Source organism: Salvia splendens, chromosome 16 (assembly GCF_004379255.2).
Source record: "Salvia splendens isolate huo1 chromosome 16, SspV2, whole genome shotgun sequence".
Taxonomy (NCBI): domain Eukaryota; kingdom Viridiplantae; phylum Streptophyta; class Magnoliopsida; order Lamiales; family Lamiaceae; genus Salvia; species Salvia splendens.
In genome coordinates, this window is record NC_056047.1 from 5,258,669 (window position 1) to 5,284,866 (window position 26,198).

At 37.0% G+C, this 26,198-nt stretch overlaps 4 protein-coding genes across 4 annotated transcripts; 2 read left to right on the forward strand and 2 right to left on the reverse strand.

The window, feature by feature from the left end:
• LOC121769799 (probable inactive ATP-dependent zinc metalloprotease FTSHI 3, chloroplastic) lies at nt 1-3,855 on the forward strand. The gene is made up of 4 exons (XM_042166558.1): nt 1-1,212; nt 1,981-2,304; nt 2,959-3,259; nt 3,382-3,855. Exons 1-4 carry the CDS (start codon nt 202-204, stop codon nt 3,579-3,581), a joined length of 1,836 nt encoding a protein of 611 aa, XP_042022492.1. The 5' UTR covers nt 1-201; the 3' UTR covers nt 3,582-3,855.
• A 4,948-nt stretch (nt 3,856-8,803) lies between these two features.
• LOC121771989 lies at nt 8,804-10,372 on the forward strand. The gene is made up of 3 exons (XM_042168896.1): nt 8,804-9,052; nt 9,129-9,281; nt 9,761-10,372. Exons 2-3 carry the CDS (start codon nt 9,267-9,269, stop codon nt 10,370-10,372), a joined length of 627 nt encoding a protein of 208 aa, XP_042024830.1. The 5' UTR covers nt 8,804-9,052; nt 9,129-9,266.
• A 6,088-nt stretch (nt 10,373-16,460) lies between these two features.
• Nucleotides 16,461-18,981, reverse strand: LOC121771991. Its single transcript, XM_042168900.1, has 5 exons — nt 18,463-18,981; nt 18,307-18,375; nt 17,293-17,820; nt 16,998-17,223; nt 16,461-16,924 (listed from the first exon to the last, which is right to left on the reverse strand). The coding sequence occupies exons 2-5, from the start codon at nt 18,331-18,333 to the stop codon at nt 16,461-16,463; spliced, it is 1,245 nt and encodes a 414-aa protein (XP_042024834.1). The 5' UTR covers nt 18,334-18,375; nt 18,463-18,981.
• A 124-nt stretch (nt 18,982-19,105) lies between these two features.
• On the reverse strand, nt 19,106-21,334 carry LOC121771219 (proline dehydrogenase 1, mitochondrial-like). Its single transcript, XM_042167993.1, has 3 exons — nt 20,510-21,334; nt 19,548-20,431; nt 19,106-19,449 (listed from the first exon to the last, which is right to left on the reverse strand). Exons 1-3 carry the CDS (start codon nt 21,038-21,040, stop codon nt 19,407-19,409), a joined length of 1,458 nt encoding a protein of 485 aa, XP_042023927.1. The 5' UTR covers nt 21,041-21,334; the 3' UTR covers nt 19,106-19,406.
• Nucleotides 21,335-26,198: the final 4,864 nt, after the last annotated feature.

Consider the following 26,198-nt stretch of genomic DNA (forward strand, 5'->3'; position numbering starts at 1 on the left):
TGCGATTCCGTGTTTTTATCTCCCACTTCAATCGTCCAACTAAACTGAGCCATATCTTCACACTTCAGTCTCTAATTCAACATCATATTGAAAAAGGTAAGTCCTACACATTTCTCTGAGGCCATTTAGCACTTGCTTGGTTGTGAAATTAAATTGTGGCAGCGGGTTCATGGAAACTTTTCTTTGACTATTCATCAAAAAATGGCTTCTTTACCTCTTGCTTGGAGTAATGGGTTCTTGAATGCACAAGAAAAACTGAATCTTTGTGTTGTTAATTCTAAAGTTTATGGGGCAGATAGAACTCGATCTTGTTCAGTATCGAGGAGTAACTTTTGCCCTGCTGCTAGCCCCTTTTCATTGAGTAATTGCTGTCGGAAACCGTATCATAGATTGTCATGTAGCAACAAAATTAGGTTAATTGGAAATGAGAAGATAGATATTGATGCTCAGTTGATTAGAGAAGGAAATCGTGGGAAACGGAGGAGGTGGTTTTCTTTGAGATTGCGCCCTAGGATAAGGTTATTGTCGAGGAGATTGAAAAGGGCTTCGATTAGGTCGATGCTCGATGCCCTCGGGACGTTTCTCCGCAAGAATGTGAAGAGAGTCACGTTTTCGACTTCTGTATCTGTTGTTTTGGGGCTGTGCTTTTTGTTCCTCAAGTTAACTGCTATGCCCAATCCTAAAGGTGTTCCGTATTCGGACTTGATCACGAGCCTGCAGAGTGGGAGTGTGTCCAAGGTGTTGTTTGAGGAGGGTACTCGTCGTATATATTATAACACGAAGGTGTCAGCTGTGGAAGATGAGTCGATGAGTAAGAGAGAGAGCGTGCTTGAGAATGAGCACGACGAGGATGCTTCGCGAAATAGTGTGGTTGAGAAAAATATGCTTGTGAAACTCACGAAACCGAAAACTGCATCCCCTGCGTGGGAGTTTTCTACGAGAAAGATTGATCACGATGAGAGCTACCTTCTTAGTTTGATGAGAGAGGGGGGGATTTCGTATGGCTCAGCACCTCAATCAGTACTTATGTCGATGAGGAGTATCTTGATCACAGTTCTTACTTTGTGGATTCCTTTGACTCCTTTGATGTTTCTTCTCTATCGTCAACTTTCTGCTGCCAATAGTCCTGCCAAGAAGAGAAAACCTAGCAACCAATTGGTTTGCTTTGAAGATGTTGAGGGTGTTGATGCTGCCAAAGTGGAGCTTATGGAGGTATGTTGTCTCTCTTGCAAAATGATGTCCCAGAAAGTTCGGTTTGCCATATGAATAGGTCATGATAGTAGGCGAAGTTTATGTGCTAGTGTTTGTCGAGATACTTGCTGAGTTGCTGTTCAACTCTTTATTCGAGTTATAACCTAAAATATTGAAGCCAACTTGAGAAATTTAAAATTGCAAACTGAAATAATATATTTATGATAGAGATGGTAACTGAAAAGTTGAAATGAAAATTCTTTGTCCCGTCTAAAATCAGAAAGTCCAAACATGGGTTGTCGAAGGTGAGTAGGTTCCAGTTGTTAGAGACACATAATTCGTTTGTATGAAAAATATATATTCATATTCTTGCTCACACGTCTTTGCATAGCATTGTTGTAAAGTTGTATAATGTTAATTTTTGGACACGGGGAGCAAGAATATGAATATATTCTTGCTCCTGGATTTCTGTGAAACTATATCTACGGGCAGTCAGTTGCTGATTCATTGCAGAACAGTGTATGCAGGATTAAGGAACTTGCTTGGTGAAAAGCATTTTTTTTTACTCCCTAAACTTTCAACATTGGTTCTGGTTTACTTCTTCGTATATTGGTAGATGAAAAAGGCTTTATTCATTATCGAGTGTGCTGTCCTGTATTGTCTGATACTAAATCTTCATGATGTTGAAACTTTTTGGGACACGCATTAGTTCCTGTTACGTTGTTCACTTTCGTATAATATGAGAAAAAAAGAATTTTGTATATGACTCCAGTTTTTCCTCTTTAACAGGTAGTGTGTTGTCTCCAAGGATCAATTAACTACATTAAATTGGGTGCCAAGTTGCCCAGAGGTGTGTTGCTCGTAGGCCCTCCAGGAACAGGAAAGACTCTACTTGCCCGTGCTGTTGCTGGAGAGGCAGGAGTACCATTTTTCTCTGTTTCCGCTAGTGAATTTGTTGAATTATTTGTTGGAAGAGGGGCTGCCCGCATAAGGGACCTTTTCAGTGTTGCAAAGAAGAATGCACCTTCGATTATTTTCATTGATGAACTTGATGCAGTAGGTGGAAAGCGTGGAAGAAGCTTCAATGATGAAAGAGACCAGACACTGAACCAGGTATTTTCAATTGCAATTTCGCTTGTGAGAATTATATATATATATATATATATTGTAGCATTTCCATTTTTCTCATTGCAATTTTTTCCGCAACTATTTAGTGAGCATAACACTACAGATTTGCATGTTGTCAGGCATGTTACTGTGACGGTAATAACACATATCTGAGATATTCTAGGCTGTGACTATAGGATATGATGAATATCATTAGTCTTTTGTTCAAGCATAGTAATCAATATCATGAAAATTATAACTAATTAATCTGGTTGAAGGTTGCTGATTTAAACGTGACATGTAACATGGTCATTGCCATTTCTAAGTGAGATTATGGAAGATTAGAACAGATTTCAACAAACAGGTAGAGAGAGGAACATATTGATGTAGCCACATGCCTCTGTTTTGCACGAAGCCAACTTTAAACTCGTTCCATGTGATAGAAAGTGAAATTACAAACTCCTTTATTTAAGTTGTTAAATAGTAGTAGGATAGAGTATGGTGGATGTGGAAGCATCAGAACTTCAACTGGAAATTGTCCAATGTGTGATAAGAATTTACTAGCATGTGTTCGGCATTTTAAGTTTCTTTTAACATTGATATTGATTCCCCAAAAGCGAGATATGGCTAATGGCCCTTATTGTCGCTGTTGTATTCTAGTTGCTGACAGAAATGGATGGCTTTGATTCAAACATAAATGTGGTTGTTATTGCTGCAACAAATAGGCCAGAAGCCTTGGATCCAGCTCTGTGTCGACCTGGCCGGTTCTCCAGAAAAGTATACGTTGGAGAGCCGGATGAAGAAGGGAGGAAAAAGATTTTAGCTATACATCTAAGAGGAGTTCCTCTCGAGGAAGACTTGGGCTTTATTTGCAACCTAGTTGCATCCCTTACCCAAGGCTTAGTTGGGGCTGATCTTGCAAACATTGTCAACGAAGCTGCCCTCCTTGCCGCTCGCAGAGGTTTGATCAGTTTTATCGAGCCCTAAAATATCCGACTTTTCTATTTTTATTGAGGCTGCCTTGCTTGCTGCTTGTCAGTTATCACTCTTCATGTTTAGGTAACTTTGATATCGGTTTAGCAGGGGCAGAATGTGTATCAAGGGAAGATATCATGGAAGCTATAGAAAGAGCAAAATTTGGAATAAATGACGAGAGGCAGAGAAATCCAAATACGATAAGCAAGGAACTCGTAAAAATGTTTCCCTGGATGCCTTCTCTTATGAAAAGAAATGATACTTGGAGAGATGGGGGTCAAGGGCTAGGCTATCAAACTTTGAGCTAACAAATCTGTGTTTTATATCTTTTTACGTGTTTGTGGAATCGAACATCATGTTTTTGAGTACACAATCTTCACATCTGTACTATTTCTTTAGCACTCTCTCTGGATTTGGCTTCAAGAAAGGGTCCTCGTCTTTGTTGCTCTTCTCAAAAGGTAAGCATCATCATCAGTTTGATATACGTCCATTTCAATTCTTTTTATGATTAGTTGTGTTTCTGGTTGGACCTGTAATCGGGATTATAATGCCGATGAGTGATGCACATTTTCCTTCGAATTATTTCGCCTTATTGTTCCATGAGATGCGTTCTTGAAAGTCAGTAGATGTAGCAAGTGTAATGCGCCGTATGATAGTTGCGAAAATGACTTGGAGGTTGCTCGACCTTTATCAGAATTTTCGGAGTGGTTCATATCGATGAACCCTAGCTGCAGATAGCCAGATACTGCATGGTCACATGTTTAAGATGTGCTCATATTTTTCTGTTATGAAATACTTGTAAACTAGAATCCACTTCATTTGAAGAACCCTCAATCTTCTAATTTCTTGAATCCTCTTCCATGACTTAATTATGGGTTATTAAGGGATGAACATGATCAAGATGTGGTGGATATGTCACTTTGTTTAACACTAATATAGGAGTATATTGCAAAATAAAACATGATGACATTTAGTCTATTGAATTGGAATTCCAGATTTTTCTTTATGACAATAATAATAATAATAATAATAATAATAATAATAATAATAATAATAATACTCAATCTGTCCCAACTTATGTGAGATGTTTCATTTTTGCAAGTGTTTTAGAAAATAATACTATTAAATAGTTTAAGTGGAAAGAAAGTAGTATAAAAGAAAGAATATTGTATAATGAAGAGTCTCACTTAGGCTGGGACGGAGTTAGCCGTTGTTATTATTTGATTTAGACTGGTGGTTTGTAGTCAATTCTTATGTAGACAAATGAGACTGGACTTTGCAAAATAAACTATAGACCAGTTAGGATATCTTTCTCAGTTGTAGTTTCCTAATATTTCAGTAGATTTGACGTTAATGAATTGTTAACGTTGATGTGGAATTAAATTTGGAAGAAAAGTATAAGATTGATCAATATACACGATTTTTGTCTTTTTAGCAAAAATGGCTCAAAATATATGACAATTCAATTGACAAATATTTCTATCCTCAATGAAACTACCAATATAATGTCCAATCATTTATATATGTTTGTGAAATTTGGTATGGGCTAACATACTTGTAATTAATCTGGCAGCAAAACTTTTCAATTATGCTTCATTCTGTAAAATGCATTTCTGTCATACCAATATCATATACACAGCCACAAAATTAAGAGTTGGGTAATTGAGTCCTATTAATTGCTGAACTATTTTTCCAAATAGGAATGTCAACAAAACAAGAGTTGTAGATAGGCACCACAAGATATTGTGTCATAATTTCCATTTATTCAAGTTTTCAATTTGTATACCAAGTGGGTATACCATCCCTAATAACCTATATATTGAGATATTGAATAAGATTGAGCTACCTATTCCAAAAATATACTATAATTGAATTTCCATTTCTCTGATATAATACCCTGTTAGGTAACCTAGTACTTTGAACTAATTGGAAAGCTAGTGTAATAGTAGTAATTAAAAGTTGATTTTAAATACATATAGCATGAAGAGAAATGAAACATCATTTCGGTAAACATTCACATAATGTGGATGGAGTAAAGATAGATGCACTTGAAGGCTTGAAGCTATAGTAATAGAATCAAATACCATATCCCAACTTAAAACCTAATTAAATACATGGACACTGAAATACTAAAATGTTAACGTAGCTCAGTTAATAAGACATTTCTCTTCCAATTATTTTTGGTTGGAGGCTTGATAATCATGAAAAGGAATTGGGAAATATTATTATTCTGACCCATTTTTTAAGAGTTGAAAAGATAAGAAAAAATAATTAAATATATACTCGTGTTAATTGCTGAAAAAATAATGTGGTTGATTTTTTATGTTGTCCAAATTCTGACGCTGTAATGGAAAAAATGCAGTTCGTGTAACTTTTTCCAGTCTCGGATTTTTTTGGGACTAAAATAGTCAAATTTGATGAACTTTTAAGCATTGACTTGTAAGCTTTTTTTATGAAATTGGATTGGTTGTCTTGATTGTGTGAGTAGTTTTCTCTTTCCAAAATTTGAAGTTGAATATGAGCTAAATTTAATATTCATTTAATATTCAATCATCCCACTACCCCCACCCGGCCACCCCCTACCCATACCCCACGTTTTCTTTTAATCCATTTATATTTTGTTTTAGAGTATATAGTACATAATTTTTTAATTCTGTATCATGGTTTCTTTGTTATACAGTATTATTTTGTTTTTTCTAATTTTTTATTTATAAGTCATTTTGATATTTAAATTAGATTTTGTTATTAAAAATATAAAAGATGTTCCATAAAAAATATTAATAGAAAAAAGTGTATGTTGTGGAACAGAAATGTACTTCTTTTCCTTAATACTTTTATTCTTTTTATGGTATATTTTTATTTGTTTATTTAATAAAAAAACACTTTAAATTTAATTATCAAAATGAAAAAAATAAAATGTCTAGCCAAAAAGTTTACTTACTTTTAAATCGAATGCATGTTATTGAAAGTCAAGCATAGTATAGTAAATTTATAAAAATAATTAATAAATACGAAATATTAAGAAAATGATTACAAAGGATTCAATGGCATTTTTAGTGTAACAAAAATTAAATTAATGTGAATGAATTCAATAAGAAATATAATTAAAAATAAAAGTATTGAAAGAATTCAATACAATTTGTTACCTAAAAGAATAAATGAATTAATAGAAATAGTTGATGCCAAGTTTCCTACCAAATGATTAAAAGAATAAAGTTAAGTGGAGATTAAAAGAATTGTTTATCAACTTTATGAGAGATGAAATGAATATACTTATATACATCCAAACAACAATGTTTAAAAGAAAACGTGGGGTATGGGTAGAAGGTAGGGGTGGGGGTTGTGGGATGATTGAATATTAAATGAATATTAAATTTTGCTGCTGCCGTTTCATTAGGAAACTTCTGCGTTTTGTGGCACAGTATGGGGTGCTGTTGATTTTAACCACAGCAGAGGATCCTTCTCCATGAATGGGAGAGTCAGATATAAATGGGTTCCACAATAAAGACATATCCGTAAGAGCAATTTCAAGGACAAAAGGCAAATTACAATAATATACTCCAAGTAATTTCTTGGAAAAGTAAACATATTTTCTTCAAAAATATAAGGAAAACTAAAGAAAGAAGGTAAATGAATAAAATAAATATACCTCTCCACAAATTAAAGCTCCCTCTGTCCATACTACTCCCACTATTCTGTGCCGGCTCGTCCCAACTATTTACATTATTTTATTTTAAGTAACAATTATGATATTTAATTAACATATTATATACTTAATTAAGTGTTTCCTTATTAACTGATATCTCATATCACTAAAAATACTAATTTAATTACACTAATAAATCAATCTCAAATTTATTATCTAAAATTTTAAAAAAGCTGTGAATAACATAGGCTCACATAGGCAGGAGAGAGTACTATTTTAGATGCTAAAAAAAATTATATAAATTTATGTAGATTTGTATATTCTTGGGTTTTTTCGGCCAAGAAAAAGCTATGTTCCCATTCATTTTATCTTTTGATATGAGAAGATGTAAAGATATATATTTAAATTTAAATAAGATTTAACATTCTCATTTATTCATGTTGGAGTATATACTAGTATTATATGTAATATGTATAAACATGGTTGTGATATGAGCAAAACTAATTTCTAGTACCGATACGTTGATCCAACACGAAGTTTATTTTAAAATCGTATTTGTTCATTCTTTTTATAATAAACTAAAATGATTTGAATTTGAAATCCATAAAAATAAACTAAAACGAAATAAAAATGAACTACATAATCCCATAGGAGATGATCAATTGCTAACTAGTTAACAATTCAAAATTAAGACCAATTTTTAATCATTAGATTAGTAGATCTAGTGGTTGATATAATTACAAGTGGATTATATTTTAAATTTAAATAATTATTAAATAAAATTAAATGGTGTTAATGTCAATTCTTTCTTATTAAAATTATCCTAAAACTTTAAATTTACGCAACTCACTGAATTTAAATTATTTTTTTTTACAAAAAATATATCAAATTAAAAGTAATTTTATAATGATTCTAACGAAATCTCAATTGCATATGTTCCGACGACGTTCGGATGATGAAATTTGATGATTTTTATTTCAATTTTCGCATATGTTGATAAACAAATTTTTTATTAACAAGTACATAAAAAAATCTCAATATAATGTATATAAAATCTCAATATAATGCATTTAAAATCTCAATATAATGCATATGAAATCGTGTTGATATTTTGTCTACTATTTATTGATATTCGTAAGATTTAATCTCATCCACTCATTTTAAAATCTAAGGGTGAAGATTTAGTCTTGATTTTGGATTATGATGCTATGAAAAATACAAGAAGACCCTCATATATAAACCTATAAGAAAATAGATTTAATAAAGCTTTATCAATATTGTTTTCTATGTTCATCTAAGTCTTAACAACAAATCTATTTATGTAACTATGCAAGCGAAAAACAGTAACAAATCCCTATAATAGATGCACGTAATTATGAACCCTTGATACTAATATAAAAAAGAGTGTACTCCATCACGATTATTATTCCATAAAATAAATTAATAACCTTCTTGGACGTGGATCAAGGAATTAAAGACCAAAACCCACATGTATTTTAAGGGCTCGTTTGGTTTCGTTGATAGCCAAACATGGGTTTGAAGATAGTAGACTCCAAAAGCATGTTGGAGGATGGAGTTAACAATCACACCCTCGTGTTTGGTTGAAGAGATTCATATCCCGAGATTGTAACACCTCTGTTTGGTTTGGGTTGCATAAAGTATAGATAGGCAATACGGAATGACGGTGTTGTCCTCAAATATTTGTTAAAATCCCAATTTGCCCTCTTCATCCCTAAATTGGGGCTGCCAATTTAATACGCGGTATACCCTAGCTCCCGCCCACGCAATTGATTCCGAAGGACTTCTCAATCACCTTGTGGAATCGACGACGGCGAACGAAGGTTGAAGCTCCACCACAGGTCTGTTATTCGGTTATCAGAAGTAGTTAGGCTGTTTTGCCAATGTGACTGTTGCTACCAATCTGTGTTACGTAATATTTGATGAAAGCCGATGGCGGCGAAAGCTTATTCATGGTTTCGGTATTGTGTCAACCTACATCCATACATTTATTGTGTTTGTTATTTGCTTTCTTTGTTGCATATAAAACCAGGAAATAAGTATCACAATTGCTTCATCCTATGGCATCTCAACACCGAAGCGCTAATGACAATGACGGGAGTCCATTACCAGATGGTAATGTCTTCATCTAAGCTCCGTTCTTTTGCGTAGGAGTTACGGACGTGATAGTGCCCTGCTTTTTTCGGTGCAGGTAGCTCAGATATGGTGCCCAACAAAGGGGTAATAGCAGCTGCAGGTGCAGGTGCAAGACGTTGTTGGACAGAACGCGAGGAGACTATTCTTATGTCAGCCATGAAAGAGTTGGCTGCAACCGGTTGGAAGTCCGATAATGGGTTTCGTTCAGGTTATCTGACTCGTGCTCTGGAGGCACTTAAACGTGAATTTCCAAAAACTGATATTTGTGTTCACCCTCACATCAAGTCAAAAATCACCACCTAGAAAAAGAATTACTACTCTCTAATGCAAATACTTGACCGTAGTGGAGTTGGTTTCAATGCGGATGGTGACTTCAAGATAGACATCGATGATGAACAATGGACACAAGTTGTGGCGGTATAACTAGTCAAATTTTGTGTTTGGATATAGTAGTATGTGCTTATGCAAGTGTGTTTTACTTTCCCCCCTATATCTGTTATTATGGTGTTTGATTATCCACGGTTAGCTTCCGTTTGAATGATTCACGCATTAGTACCATGAGTAAGAGAGTTTGGTAATTGTGGCTGCCTGTTAAAGTTGCAACTTTAACTTTATTAGTATTTGAAGTCTTATTTTCAGTTGGCTGTACACATGGTTATTGGTGTCTTTTGTTGAATGTGTCTTCAGAAAGACATTAATGCCAAGTACATGAGGAATAAGTCGTGGCCAATGTTCAATGACTGGAAGGAGATTTTCGGCAAGGACCGTGCGGATGGGCTTAATGTAATGGACACCGGGGAGGCTGTTCAAAAGATATATGGTTCTAAGGCTGATGCTGGTTCAAGTTCAGCCAAATCTTCACCGATGACCTTAGATGAACTATTCCCAGATGAAGTTTTTACTGGAGGTGTAGTGCCTGAGATGGTAGATGAGAGCACCTCGGCCCCGGCACCAGCGAGACTACCTGCGAGGGTACCAACCAAATTGTATCCAAAAAAGAGGAAGGCCGAGGACAAGATGGACAGTGTCCTTGCTATGATGAATCGCATCCATGAAGACACCAATGAGCGGCTGAAGGACATATCTAACCGAATTGGTTATGAGTTTGATATAAGCACAAAGAGAACCGAGGTCTTCAACCAGCTGAAAGGCATGGCCGGGCTCACCATCAAACAACAGTTTTATGCGGCAAAGAAGTTAGTAAAGGAGCCAGAGCTAATGGATCTGTTCAGGGGATTGGATGAATGGGCACGGCCGACGTTTGTGCTTGATCTCCTGGAGACGGATGGAATGATTTGAAATTGGTGAAGTATGTGGCTTTTGTATGTATTTTGTTAACTATCGGGGTTATAACTTTATGCCTGTGTATGTTTATTACGGCGCATGCATCAGTTTGCAATATGGCAACTAATTTTTTTGGCTTGTTACTTTGGGATGCATAGCCATATTTTGTATTATGGATTATGACTGTTATCACTCCAGCAGTTGAGAAGGTATTTCGTATATAAGGCGCACTTGTTCATGTTAGCTGCTTCGAATCATTTTTTGGCCTTTGTTTTTTCACTTCCAACACAACACGCGTTTATTATACTTATAATTCAATAAATCAATGATGCATCGAAGTGAACGGCCGTTGTCAAAGCTGGAGAGAAGTTATTCTAATATTCCATTACATATTGGATCAGGCAATCACCCGATGAGGTCTGTCAATTGTAACTGCATTTTTTTGGCCTCTACCGAGTTGATATTGTGGCATAATGTTGTAGGAATGTTGTCATCAAAGCAATACAAATACGAGTGATTATGACATTGATACGAAACATTAACCACATCTAAAGCCCACGTAGCACTTACATCAACCATTAAAAACGATCAACTGACATTGTCACATACATTACGCCACGGAAGTTACTACAACTGCATATAGCTACGTACTTCATTCCAACGACCTTAAGGCCGATCAAACCACACTTCAAATTGGACCACAAAGTTATCAACGAGCTTGAAATGGCAACGAACCCCTTCAACCAGATTGTTCTCTTGTTTGAATCGACCCCATCCATGCTTGACCAATACGGAACAAGGATCATCAAGCAACGCTGGAGGCTTTGGGAGACGAATGGATCCTCCTAAGTTGTTTCCACTGATGCCATTGTACTCATCGCCGAAAGGTTCCTCGTGCGCGTCTTGGAGTCCTGCAGCCAGAGATGCCCACCGGTTCCGGTTCCGGCGGTTAACCGCCGAACCGGAACCGGCGGTTCCGGAACCGGAACCGGAACCGGCGCAATATTCCCGAACCGGAACCGGCGCAATTCGGTTCGCGGTCCGGTTCAGGTTCAAGATATTTCGAACCGGAACCGTCACCGAACCGGCGGTTCGGGACGGTTCGGAACCGGCGGTTAACCGTGGAACCGCCGGTTCCGGCGCTTAAATCGAGGCAGGGGGATGGGGGCCGGTGGTGATCTTCAAAAACGGTCGAAAACCGCCGGTTTTTCGGCGGTTAACCGGCGGTTAACCGGAAAAACCGGCGGTTAACCGCCGGTTTAGTGGCTTTCGAGGCGGCGCGGAGCACGAGGCGACAATGGAGCAGCTTTTGCAGACGGTTCGTTGACCGAACCGGCGGTTTTATTTCGGAAACCGGCGGTTTTGGCCCGGAAACCGGCGGTTCCGCCGGTTCCGGCGGTTTTCCGCCAAAACCGCCGGTTTTGTGAAAATTCAAAATTTTTTTTTTTTTTTTAAATTTCAAATTTGAATTCTTCCATTTTCCCCCTCATTTTTTTCTATAAATACCCCCCTCTATCCTCATTTACATTCACCCCACTCTTGTGTTAATAAGAGTTTCTCTCTTCAATCTCTCAATTCTCTCTCTTTGTCTCCAATTTCTCATTTGTGCTATTGTGCTTCCATTTAATTACGCAATTGCTACTCTTATTACGCATTGTTATACACTTATACAGTTATACTTGTTCCCGTAGTTCTATAAGTTGTCTTTCTTTCTCAATTACTAAAACAAAAAAATATATATTATTCCATATTTCTACATTTCTACATACCATTCCAATATGTCTTCATCCCGAGAAGGTCGTGTTGATAAGGGAAAGGGAAAGGCCAAGAGGCCATCTCGGAGATCCGTTATTGATGAAATTTCTCAAATGAACATGGATGAGTGGCAGGTTAATATTTATTATCTACTAATTTCATTAATTTTGAATTACATTTCATTATTGTTCATAATTTTATTTTGTATTTACAATACAAATATTATTTTGTAGGCTCGAGAAGAGCAAGATGTGGCACATGCTATTGCTCTCTCTCGCTCTCAATACCAAGGCGATGCTTATGTTGGTACCGGTAGTGGTGCTCCCGGTCGCGGTGCCTATTCCCAACAAAGTCCAACCCCCGTGAATGTTGATGAAGACGATGATGATGATGATGATGACGACGAGGAGGAGGGGGAGGAGGTAGAAGAGGTTCAAGAAATGCCACCCCCACCACCACCAAGGAGTCGGCGTGGTCGTGGTCGTGGACGTGGACAACCTCCTCAACCTCCTAGACCAGCTGAAAGGTCTTTAACCTCAAACATCTTCGTGAAACATTTCAAGAGGGTACAAGATAGTAACGATCCAAACACTTATAATGTGTATTGCAACTATTGCGAAAACGTATACACATTCCGAAAGGGTGGAGGGTACGGTACATTTACCCGTCACCTGGAGAAAGCGCATCCGGTCGAGTTTGGTATCGCTCCAACCCAAACTCAACTCAACTTTCAACATGGAGTCGGAAGTGGGACGACGGGTTCATCCCAAACATCAGGTATGTGTAGCAATACTCTTTTGAAATATGATCACAAAAATGCTCTTAATGTGATGTCTAGATTTGCCGTTATGAAACATTTTCCATTCAATGCTTTTGATAACGATGCTTTTGAGTCGAGTATGCGGCAAGTATATAATGCCGCTGCAAGAAAATTGAGTCGAACTTCAATGACGCGAGCCGTTGTTCGACAATGCATGGAAAAGAAGGCGCAATTAGGTACGTTTATTATTAACTTAGGGCATAAAGTTTCTATTTGTTCTGATGTGTGGACTGATTGTTTTTGTAAAAATTCGTATATGGGCATCACGGTGCATTTCGTTGATCACAGTTGGACTTTAAACAAACGTTTGATTGCATTTCGGGAATTTCCCGCACCACACACTGCACAAGCAATTGCTCAATTGATCATTCAAGTTTTGAATGAATTTCAATTGATCAATAAAATTTTTTCTATTGGTTTTGACAATGCTAGCGCTAACACTGCTAGCATAGATGATTTAATCAGTGCATGTTCTCCTGTTATTGATGGTAAATATTTCCATGTGCGATGTATTGCCCATATTTTGAATTTGTGTGTTCAAGATGCCATCGATTTGTGGCAAAAGTATGTTGATCCTATTAGAACTGCTGTGAAGTTGATTCATAACAAAGCTCCTATTGGTAGAGCTTGGAAGAGATATTGTCATGGTAAGCAATGCAGGTACACCAACTTTCGTTTGGATGTTTCAACTCGGTGGAACTCGACATATGATATGTTGGAGTCGACTTTGAACCACATTGAGTATTTATGTGATTTTTTTAGAAGTTGTCCTCATGTTCCTTCTGATTTGATTTTGATACCCGCTTGTTGGGACCACAGCATGGATTTATTTCGATTATTCCGCGCTTTCAAAAATGCCACTGTTGAGTTATCCGGTGTTTATTATCCTACTTCTGTGCGCGTTTTGGAGCATTGCATGTATGTGGCAATTGGTTTTAAAACTTGTGTGAAAAATACTCAATTCGTTGAGTTGAAGGCTATTTTGTTTTACATGGTTGAAAAATGGTTAAAATATTTTTCACGTATTCCAAATGTGTTTTTGATTGCAAAATGCTTGGATCCAAAGTGGAAGTTGCATGGTGTTTATAAAATTTTAGACATGTACTATGGTTGTTTGCACGCTTTGGATTTTTCTCAACTCCGCGAAATGGGCTTGACAAGAGGAGAATGCTTCGAACTAAGTATTCCGAATGTTGATGAAATCAAACATAGGTTAGATAGTGCACTTCGTTCTCTCTACGCGGAATATGAAATGCGGTATAACACCGCTCACCAGGTACGTGCTCCTCCTAGTCCTTCTACATTTGATTTTGGTGGAGGGGATTTTTCCAATGTCATGATCGATCCCGACGTAGTATCACAATTGCAAGATCTATACGGTACTACAACCAATAGGACTAGAGCGACTAGTGAATTAGATATATATTTGGAATCGCGCTCTATTTTTCAAGATGCAGGTCCTCCTACTCAACAAATTGACGTCCTTAATTGGTGGGGAACACATGACAAAGAGTTTCCGATACTCTCCATCATGGCTAAGGAGATATTCGCCGTTCCCGCTTCCACCGTCGCCGTTGAACAAGCTTTTAGTGTCGGCGGTTGTGTCCTAGACGACAAAAGGAGCAATCTCTCCGCCAAGAACATGGAAGCCACTATGTTACTTGACGATTGGGCAAAGGCGGACATGAGAGCACAAGAGCCGGATTTCGACTTCCGTGTAGAGAGTGATGGTGAAGAATTTTCTTCCGATGGCGATGACGAGGTCAGAAGCGATAGCACTCAACATTAGCAATGAGTCGACGGGGGCGGTGAACGGCGAGCACTGCCGACCAAAAAGGTAAGCAAGGTAAGAGAACTACGTGGGCTTTGATTCCTCAATAAAATTGTGGATACGTAGGCACCTCAACTTAAATTTGAAAAGTTTAACTTCGAAAGTTTAAGTTGAGCTCAAGCCCTTTTCAATTTTTTTTTTCCCCCCTATTTCATAGATCATTCAGGTTGCGGCTATGTTGTACTTGAAGATCATTAAAATATATTCCCCATTTGATAAATATCAAATGCGGAATATATTTTAATGATCTTCAAGTACAACTTAGCCGCATCCTGAATGATCTATGAAATCTTACCTTGGAATCAACCTTTTTTTCTTGCAAAATGTTGCCCATTTTCTAAGCAAACACATATCAACACGCTATATACACATTGCTGCATTTCTAATAGGGGCAATTTGATCTTCCAAAGCAATCAATGCATCTCGAACACACATAGTCAGAATATTATTCAAGCATCTAGCATGGAAAAAATTAGTACTAATAGATAGTTTGTTCTGATTTTTTCCATGCTAGATGCTTGAATAATGTTCTGACTATGTGTGTTCGAGATGCATTGATTGCTTTGGAAGATCAAATTGCCCCTATTAGAAATGCAGCAATGTGTATATAGCGTGTTGATATGTGTTTGCTTAGAAAATGGGCAACATTTTGCAAGAAAAAAGGGTTGATCCCAAGGTAAGAGAACTACGTGGGCTTTGATTCCTCAATAAAATTGTGGATACGTAGGCAACTCAACTCAAATTTGAAAAGTTTAACTTTGAAAGTTTAAGTTGATCTCAAGCCCTTTTCAATTTTTCCTTTTTCCCCCCCATTTCTTTTTTTTTTAAATTTACCTTCCGAGTCCGACGAGGCGACGAGCCGACGCCCGACGACACTTGTAAATTATATTACATTGTTGTATGTTGTTGTATTGTATACTTATGTATTGTAAATTGTAATGTATCGTTGTCCGTTACAACTCAAAATCAATAAAATTTATTTCATTTTCTCCTTATTCGTCTTATTTGTGCTTGAATTATGCATTGTCTTGTTCCGATTTGTTGTATAAAGCCAAATTTCAAATTTAAAAAAAATAAAAATAAAAAATAATTGAACCGGCGAAACCGCCGGTTCAAAAACCGGAACCGCCAAAACCGCCGGAAAACCGGCGGTTCCGAACCGGAACCGGAACCGCCCGGTTTTCGAACCGGAACCGGAACCGTGAAATAGCCTCACGGTCCGGTTCCGGTTCCGCTTCCGCCAAAACCGGAACCGGCGGTTCCGAACCGGAACCGCCGGTTTTCGAACCGTGGGCATCTCTAGCCCCAGGGCGCAAATCCACCCCATAAGTACCTAAGTCTTGCCCCCGACCGGTCTCGATCACTTTTGCCGATGTAGTAATATGTTGTTGTGTACGTGTAATTAGTAGCCTACACTTGAATGTAGGTTTAGCATGTTTTATCTATTTTGGGATGTACAAGATTGAGACTGGTCTAGTAGGTATTGTATTAAACTTCCGTAATTCCGTAATGAAAACCCAAGCTAGTTGGACAAAGTCACATAGCAACAATAAAAACGTGATAGCTCTAGAATTTGATATAATGGCTCAACACAAATGCAAAGTCAACTAAATAATGTTAAAGAGTATGATACATTACGAATCAATGTCTGGATACATAGCCACATGTTAGGTAACGGGTGAGATCAGCGGCGACGATCACATGTTTGTCCTATCATTCCATATTGTAGAAGCAAAGTCGTCCCGTTTCTTCATCCACGCCGGTGTTGGTGCGACCGAACTTATAGTGGGAACAACAGGATCATCGCTATCACTTCCATACCCATCTTCATAATGTTCTCCAACCAATGCATCATACGGATCCACCTCCATCTGCGTGCGGATGAAATTGTGGAGCAAGAAACAGGCAATGATCAATCCAGTTTGGACATCAATAGGATAGAAGCTTGGACTGCGGAGTATTCCCCAACGCATCTTCAGTACTGCAAATGAGCGCTCAATAACATTCCGAGCTTTAGAGTGCATCAAGTTGAACAATTCCTCGGGCGATTGAGGTGCCTGAGCGCCATTACCCCACTCCTTCAAATGGTACCGGACGCCTTTGTACGGTGTGATGAATCCCTCACTGTTGGCGTATGCATTGTCGCAGAGGTAATAGCAATCTACCGATGAGAACAAATGTCAAAAGGTGATTAAGCAGCCAACCAACTATACAACAATGAAAAAGAGTTTGACCTTTAGGTATTTTAAGCCCGAGGGGCCGGCTAATGGCATCGCGTAATATTCGGGAATCACCAGCTGAACCTTCCCATCCTGGCAGCACGTAAACGAACCGAAGGTAGCGATCACACACTGCAAGTGTATTTGTTGATATTTGCCCCTTCCTGTTACGATAACGTGGTGCGTCAGCTATGGGCACGCGCACGTGTATGTATGTTCCATCTAAAGCTCCTAGACAACCCTACAATGTCAACAGTTGGAATAGCATTAGTATACCGTATAATACACCCAACAGCAAGATTACACATACCTTAAAACACTTCCATCGTGAGTCCGTGCAGTCATCCCCAACCGGTTCCGGTTTAACCAAAAAAATGTCATGCAAAGTAAGCACCCCACGTAGCACAACATGAGTGTACTTAGAAACTGTTTCAGAAGAACGCATGAAATCGTGTCCTACAACCCGTGTCTTTTTGTGGTGGGACAAAATGGACAAAAACATAGCAACTTGTTCCTCAACGGTGACAAATTTTTGGTCGAATAATCCTACCCGGTCCCGTAGAATGCGACACAATCTACCGAAAGTGTTTCTATCCATACGCAAATTGTCCACGCAGGAACGATCAGAAACCCGGACAAGCCTATCCACCTGCTTTACATGTGCGGGAATGGCTTCAATCATAGCCTCGGTAATTAATCCCCCCACCCTCCGTTTCCTTTTTTGTGATTTGGATCTGGCCAAATTGATAAACATGGTGATTAGAAGCATGTTCATCCGATGATTTCTCAGTATTTCCTCAAGTAAGATCAATAGCTCTGTTGGTTCTGTTCTTGCAATCTACACGAACAATATGCACAAGATTCCTCAGATTGAAATACACACCACAACACCATGACATTGGACATAATAATCACTGCTGAAGCATCACATAAACATTAACATTGAATCATAAATCAATTGCATAAACCTATTTGACTTGGCCTCAAATTCATGAAAGTTTATGCAACAAAAAACATACAATAACCCCCTATCACAAACAAATCTGCAAAACATAATAGGCTGTATTGGTGAAGGCCGATCTGTCTACGCAGAACTCCATTCTCGTTTAAGAACAAAACAAATTCCATTCAGTTTATGCAACAAAATTAATACAATAACACCCAAAATTATTTAACAGCACATGTTCGGCAGTTTATGCTCACATTGAGAAGGCCATGGGAATGAACACATTCAACTCAATCTCATCATTAACCGAATTGGCTGGAGTAATTTCAATCTCGGCTGAGTACACATTTTTCGGGATCGGATTTTTTAAGAACTTACCTTCTGAACAACGTCTTGGTCGGCCATGGCTCTTCGTCGTCCGATGTAGCCCGAACCCTCACTTGCAACCTGCAAATACACGCAGGCGCGGTGAGAAATTCGAATAGTAGTTCAACCATCTCAATTCGGGAACCAACATATGAAAAACAGGCTTACCGTGAACTCTTCACTTACAGCCTCTCACCGATTTCGGCGACCTCTGGAAATTGTTGCTCAAATGTGGAAGAGGTAGATGGAGATGGAGTAAATGAAGGGGTATTGGAGTCAATTGATGCAAAATTTGAAATCTTCACTTTGTTGATTGCGTACAATCGCACGTCGAAGCACCGATGGAGTTATCGGTTTTTTGGAGATCCATAACTCAATCCGAGCCGGGTCGTTAGATTGAAGATGCGGGTCAGAGTGATTGCTATCATGCCAACCAAACATGGAATAGAGGGTGGATACAAATGACTATCTATGGCTATCAAGGAAACCAAACGAGCCCTAAGTAAAACATTTAAACTTAACCCGTGTTTAAACACACAACTCGTGTATTACGCACGACTACACTATTAAACTAAAAAATGACGGAGATATCATTTTATAATAATGACACGTCAGATCACCAACTCATTCCTTATTGAATCGAAACAAAAGAATCTATTTGTGACGCTGACATTTTCTCAAGATTCTATTTTCTAGAATCATGCATTCAGTCATTGTGCCGTAAAGCAATTTTCCTTTTAAAATATTATAAAGTTGATTGCAACACATTTGAACAATAATATTATAGATCATATATAGTCACAAGTAGAAATATTTTTGCCACAAATTTGATATCTGAATTGAGCCAAGAACAAATTTTACAAACTCATTTACAATGACTCAAATACCCTTAAAAAGGAAAAAAAATTGAGAAGAACTTTCCAGGAGTATATCTTGAAATGCTGGATTATTATTGGAGCTTAAGAGGGTTCCTAATTTTTCAACATTGAAAACAACATTTTCTCCTCCCCTCCAATATCTATTTACAATTCTTTGCAGTGCACCTTCATCGTCGTTGTCGTTGTCGTTGGCATCATCTATATAATTCATCCAATTCGAAACCTGTGTATCTTTCAGTGCTCCATCGGCGATTTTAGTCTGCGGATAAGTTCATTTCTGCAGAAACGAGAACATATTTAAGATGAGTTTAGTAGAAAAGATAAATAAACAAAACATGATAATAATGTAATTTTTAGTCGTATAACGAATTTTACCTCATGAGCGACCTATCGAAGGAGGATGCGGAGAGGATTCCCCTGTTTTCATCTGCCCGTCGTAGCAGATACGGAATGATCTGATCGACGGGCCCGTAGGGCAGGTACTTGCTCACTCTGAACCCGGCTTTGTTCAGCCCGAACGAAAGAGCATCTGCCATTCCATACAACTGAGCGAAATAGAGGCTCTCCTTTTCGATTCGCAAATCCACGGCTTTCTTAGCTGCCATTTTCCCTGAGTCCATGTTGTGCGTGGCCAGGACGAGCGAGCCTGAGCCGCGGCTGATCTGGTCCAGCATAAAATCTGCGCACTCGTTGTAGCACGCGTGCGTGTCGTGGATGGAGTTATGAATTGGGGATTTGACTCCGAGAGAATTAGCTAGTTTGTTTTCGGATGACATGTAAGCGCCTCTCACGAGCTTGATCCCCACCGGCACGCGCATTTCGTCCGCCGCGGATTTCGCGAGGAGGAGTCTTTCCTTGGCGTCCTTTAAGTAGGCTTGTATTGTGTTGAATATTAGCGGCTTCTCGGCGCCGGTGCTGAACTCCACCGCCGCCGAGTACGTGAAGTAGTCGATCGCCGGCTGGATCTCTGTGTCCTCTGCGTCGATCAGGATCGGGAGACTCGCCTCGATGCTTTTTTTGCAAATTTTCGCCATCCTCGCGAAGGCGGTGTCGAGATCGCGCTCTTCCTCCGCGGTTAGCGGCGCCGGCCGCGCCAACGTGTGGTAGAACGGGCTGGAATCGGCGAGGAGAGGCAGCGATTTGCGCTTCCACGGTAGATTCAACGATTTATCCATGTGCTGCCATCTCAGTAGATCGCTAACTCTTTTCAGTATCCAGAATTTGCAGATCGCCGTGATCTTCACCACCACGAAGCTTATCTGAATGCACGATTAATTCTCAGATTATCAATTGCAATCGTTGAGTTTAGGATTAGGTCAAATCAGATGAAAACTCACCGGAGAATCGACGGATTTAGCGGATTCAATTGTGCGGAGGAATTCCTCCATGCTAACATCGCACGATTTATTATCCTTAGCGTGCTCCAATCCGTAATCAAGCATAGCCGTGAGACCGGTCTCCCACAGCTCCCGCGCGGTGGCGTTCGCCGCCGCGAGATCCTTTCCGGCGCAAAATTGGCGGTAGAAGGTCCGTTCGGTGACGCCGAGGATCGCCTTCCTACAGAGCGGGCCCTCCATAAGCTTCGATTTCATGATCCAAATGCCAAAATCGGCCACCGGCGGAGTCGCGGCGAGGCGGAGCGTGATCAGCGACCGGAGCAGCTTCGCGGAGGGGACGGACGAGAACAACTTCTTCGTATCGGTGAAGTCGACGCCGCCGCCGCCGCCGAATTCGTCATCGGCGGGGCCGGCGTCGGCGTTCGGCGGTGGATCGGCCGCGAGTTTCTCCGCAAGGGCGGCAGTGGCATTGGTTCTGGCGCCGGATTCGAGGCGGAGGGGGAGCCGAGAAAGGACGTTTCTGCCGGTCATGTTTACGAGTGTGGTTATTAGTTAATGCGTTCGCAGCTTTTATAGGCGAATTTCTGGATTGAGGGGCTGTTTGGATGTGCTTAATTTGGATAATCGGATTTGAAATGGTAAGGATTAAGTACTCGAAATTATCGATATTTCATAACTAAATGCAAGGAGATTCAAATCCGTATTGAATAACTTATCCATACAAAATTGAAAGATTCCTGATCAAAGAGGAGATAAAATAGAGGATTGAATGATGTTTGTAAAGAGAATTGCCATTTTTCAAGGATCATGGATTTAATTATGAATCAAAACAAGAAATCCTCATTTAACGGGTCTATATATTATCCTAATCTGGGATTGTCCTAAACATTTGGGATAAAGATGCATTGTCAGCGCTGATGAAGAATACATTCATTTTGCCAACTCAGGGCTGAATCACTTTATTAAATTAAATAATATAGTCAATCATTTATTAAATTAGATATATTGTGCCTAAAAAAAGTTGTTTTTGAGTTTGAACGCAAGCATGAAATGGAACTCCAGCATGCGAGGAGCGATCAACCAGTGGCGTATCCAAGATTTTTAATCTGGAGTACGATACTTAATTATAAGACTTAGAATTTTAAAGTTATTTTTTTATCTTTTCTTTAATACAATATTCATTATTTTTTGGTAAACTTTTTTATATCATCTATAAAACAAGTAGTACTAACTACTAGCTTTGCTATTTGGACAACTTCTACTATCTAAAATGAAAGTTACTTTTTTATATATTAAAGATAATTTATTTAAGATTTCACATAGCGCATAGTTTTTTATGACAAAACATTTTTTGATAAAAATTTAAAAATCTTAAAAAACTAAAGAAGAGTATGCATTAGAGATACAAAATGGAGTATAAAAATACTAAATGCACTAAAAGGGAATTAAAATGCTTTAAAAACTAATTGAAAATGATAAAAGTAAATAAATTTATTAAAAAGAATTAAAAGTACTTTACAAAAAATTAAATGAGTTACCAATAGAAAATATAAAAACTTAAATATATTAAGAATTACGAAACTACTAATTGAAAATGATAAAAGTAAATAAATTTATTAAAAAAAATTAAAAGTACTTTACAAAAAATTAAATGAATTACAAATAGAAAATATAAAAACTTAAATATATTAAGAATTACGGAACTTTATAAGAGAATAGTGAAAAAATAAAAACATTAAACATATTAATTAGTAGAAATTTAAATATGTTTGATAGAATGAGTAAAAGTATAAAGAATTCCAATCAATCAAAATTGAATATATGAAACGCTATTAGTGAGTTTCAAACCTGAGTCTCGCAATGGAGAGGCAAGTTTTCTACCACTCGACCAACAACTGCAAATGTCAATAAAATAGATCTTATATAGTGCTGTCAACATCAACAAGTTGTAGATTGACTGCTACTTGATTGCAAACAAGTTGTGTGGATCATATATTAATAAGATTAAGATATGTGAAATCCTAATTTAGACTCAATATAATTTTCTGAATTTGATAAAGAAAAACCAAATATTATTCAGGAAATTCATATGGCTACGTGTCATTATTCTTAAAATTATTTTGATCAAGAGAAAACCCAGACGTCAAAAGCAAATCGGCACGTGCTGTGAAGTACGCATTCATATTGCCACGTCAGGGCTGAATCATTAATAAAATTAAATAAGATAGGTCGTAGGTTTCAACTTTGATCTATGTCATTTGTTTATTTTGTTAATAAATCGGTATGAAATACACATTCAATCTCCTTATTATAGTAGTCAATCCCAGATTCAAATTAAATAATCCACAATATCTTAGATTCCTAAATAATCCTTAGGAGTGAATGTGAGTTATTTAATTGGGCAATGAGTCGGCAATGACACTCATCGAAATCATTTTTTATTCTTAAAATAATGCTTTTGAGGTTCGGTAAGATTCAATTTCCTCGTATACTCATATAATTATTATATGGTACTTCATCCGTTCCATGTTAATAGAATCGTTTTTTTATAAAAAGTTTCAAGTTAATTGAGTCATTTCAATTTTTGGCAAAAAGTAATTCTTCTTTTTACTTTATTGTCTCTTCATCTCTTTTACTTTTTTCCACCATACATTTAACGCACTATTCTTAAACTCTGTGCCGAAAAGAAATGTATCTATTACCAAGAAACGGAGGGAGTATCGAGTTGCATATAAATTGCTACTTAGTTGCTAAATGGATGGGTATAGTCGAAACAGTTAATATTGGGTGGGCAATATATTAATAGTAAGATTTTTGGAATTCTAAACTATGCTCAACACTATTAATTTCGTTAAGATCATTTGGAATTCTAGTCTAGACTTAATTTCCAGAATTTGACAAGTTTTATAACCAACTTGTCAAACTTATGAATAAGAAATTACAACATCCATTTGTTGACAAGTAGTATTGATATTACACAGCTTTAGAAAACATAAATTTAGTTTTCTATTGCGAAGTATACTGCTATCTCCCTTCGTCATTACATATTTTTTATATTAACTATTAAATACCTCATTCATGTTTTTACATTTTTAAAACACAACCCAAATTAAAAGTGTGACATTTAATCCCAGGTGAAGGGAGTATTATTCTTTGTGTGTGCGTAATTACTAATGGCATTTTATGAATCGCAATCCAAACATTTAAATATGGAGTTTTTTTAAAAAATTCAGAATAGTCTTGTTTTTTTAGTTATTAACACAATTTAGCCATCTCTTTTGGCATATTTTTCTTTTAATAAAGTGGATTGTACAAATAATTTTTTAATCAATTTTTTTCTTTCAATTTTACATTACAATTTATATAATCTAACTATTAAGATTTAAGACTGTAGGTAGTGGATAAATTAATAAATAAATGATAAAAAAAATACTGATAGGATGTTGTGCGTCATCAACGGAACAAAATTTTCACGTGTAATAAAAGTATAACAAATCCTCAGCAAAAAGTGGAATAAACCACGGAACAAATTTAGTAAAATTAAAAATTTATCATAGACTTTTGGACGAATTAGTTTTTTTTGGTTTGACCACCTGTATCGAACCCGCCTTTGACGGAATCCGACAAATCCTCGATCGAGTTTGTGGATTAAGGCCGAAAATTTTCCAGCAAGTGACAGGTTCGAACGAATGACTTCAAGGTCACTACAGCTCTAGGCTGCCAACTGTGAATATTAATATGTTGTTTTCTTGTGATTTACCACCATTCTTCGTTTTTCTTACTTTTATTCTATAATTATAAGTAATAAATGTACATAATTATGCGTACATAATCGAATTTTTTTAATATTTTACATTAAAAATCGATATATAAATATTAATTAATTCAAAATAAATTTTGCAAAAAACACAAATGTTATAACTACCATTCCGGAATTTATGCATGAGATTCCGCATATGCTCTTACGTTACCTCTGAATATACTTTTCCCGGAATCTTCTAGTAGTTGAATTTTTTGTCATCTACTAGAGTACCAATTCATATTATCATCTTGAATTTGTTGAGTTGGTAGATATAGCCATTTTGGGTAGTTGGAAAATGATGATTTAATGAGTCACGAGAGAGAGGGCTGGATAGACACGTAAAAATTCACACTAGCCATTTGTTGAATAAAATTCACACTTATTATTACTCTTTATTTACCCACTTTAACTATTTATATTTATTTTTACAAAACAAGTGACTGAGACTATTAAAGTGGGACGGATGAAGTAATGAAAGATGAAATTTTGCATTATCCCTCCATTAGCAAGCTATGCGTCAATGTGGCAGTCGATTTGAAACACGTGGATGATATAAAGTTAGGAAATACGACAACGTTTGATTAAGTTCGTAACGACGTTTGAACACATTTTAAGCCTGAAACATCAACACTAATTTGTTGGAAAGGAAAGGATGAGATCATTGCGAAAATTTCTTCTCGCTCGATTTGTTTTTCATAATCAAAATTTGATGGTTATTCGTGACTTATTTAGCAAATTGTCCTTTTGAATATAATGTTTTGTTTGAAAAAACTAAAGATTTTATTTGAGTTCCATTTTTATACAAATGTGATTCAGATAAATAATTTCCGAGTTCTTACTATTTTATGTAAATTGAAAAGTTGTTTGTTGCGACGTTGTATAACTTTGGGTTTCAATATGACGACCTTTTGTATTTTGTTTTACTTTTGATGTTTTAATCTTCTCTTAAGCTCTATTTTTTTTCTCTAATAAGTAATTTTTCAATGGCAATGCTACCGATTTAGAAAATATCAATAAAAAACGTCATCTTGCGATTATATGAAGAGTACATATATAAATTTAGCAAAGCCAGCAAAAAATTCAAAATTATGGATCTCGAAAGAGCTATCAATATTATTTCATTTAGGAAAGTAAAGATTCACATCTGTCATATGCCATGTAATAAACGTAGAATAATAACATAACTTCTAATTCAAATCAAGAAGAAACACTAAACTAATCAAGCCCCGTCACTAATATTAAATGAAATAACCAGTCTAATTTTCATAGATATAAGAGTAATACAACCACACCCAATAAATCTGCCCTAATGAATCTTTACCAGTGGAGTTGTAAATTTTTTTAAAACATAAGATCTATTTACTACAGTAGCTGCCTAACCATTATTATTAAATTATAAAATAGTAATCCAGTTATATTACTTGAATAGGCCCCAAATCTTAAAATCCTAGTACTAATCTCACTCTTATTCTAAAGCCCAATATCAAATTTTCTTTCTACCTTACACATTTCACCCTCTCTTCTTACACAATACTCCTACTATAGTATAGTCCCTCCGTTTCCCATTTAGTGTCTACTTTCTTTCCGGCATGACCTTTTAGAAATGTAAGGAAAAAGTGAGTTGAAGAGTTACTGAAACATGAATTTAATAATAATCCCTCCTACAAAGTTTATCCCAGTTTTATCTGATGCGAATTTTAAAAAGTTGTTTGACTTTGTATTAAATAAAAGTGTGTAGTGTAATAAGGATCTCAGTCCCACGTTGAGGAGATTGAAGGGTGTATTTAATGTAATTTTTGTAGATTTCATGAGACAAACTTTGTGGGATAGACGGAAATGATAAAATGAGATAAAGTTTATGAGACGGATGAATTATATTAATTTTAT

Bases quoted from the DNA above. Each gene is read 5' to 3' on its own strand.
- LOC121769799 (XM_042166558.1), top strand. From the start codon at position 202: ATGGCTTCTTTACCTCTTGCTTGGAGTAATGGGTTCTTGAATGCACAA. The intron at 2,305-2,958 runs GTATTTTCAATT...GTTGTATTCTAG, and splicing joins GAGACCAGACACTGAACCAG to TTGCTGACAGAAATGGATGG. The intron at 3,260-3,381 runs GTTTGATCAGTT...TCGGTTTAGCAG, and splicing joins CCTCCTTGCCGCTCGCAGAG to GGGCAGAATGTGTATCAAGG.
- LOC121771219 (XM_042167993.1), bottom strand. From the start codon at position 21,040: ATGACCGGCAGAAACGTCCTTTCTCGGCTCCCCCTCCGCCTCGAATCC. The intron at 20,432-20,509 runs GTGAGTTTTCAT...TCGTGCATTCAG, and splicing joins CTAAATCCGTCGATTCTCCG to ATAAGCTTCGTGGTGGTGAA. The intron at 19,450-19,547 runs GTAAAATTCGTT...TCGTTTCTGCAG, and splicing joins TTCGATAGGTCGCTCATGAG to AAATGAACTTATCCGCAGAC.
- LOC121771991 (XM_042168900.1), bottom strand. From the start codon at position 18,333: ATGGCCGACCAAGACGTTGTTCAGAAG. The intron at 17,821-18,306 runs GTAAGTTCTTAA...TTGTTCGTGTAG, and splicing joins ACCAAGACGTTGTTCAGAAG to ATTGCAAGAACAGAACCAAC. The intron at 16,925-16,997 runs GTCAAACTCTTT...TCTCATCGGTAG, and splicing joins CGGGCTTAAAATACCTAAAG to ATTGCTATTACCTCTGCGAC.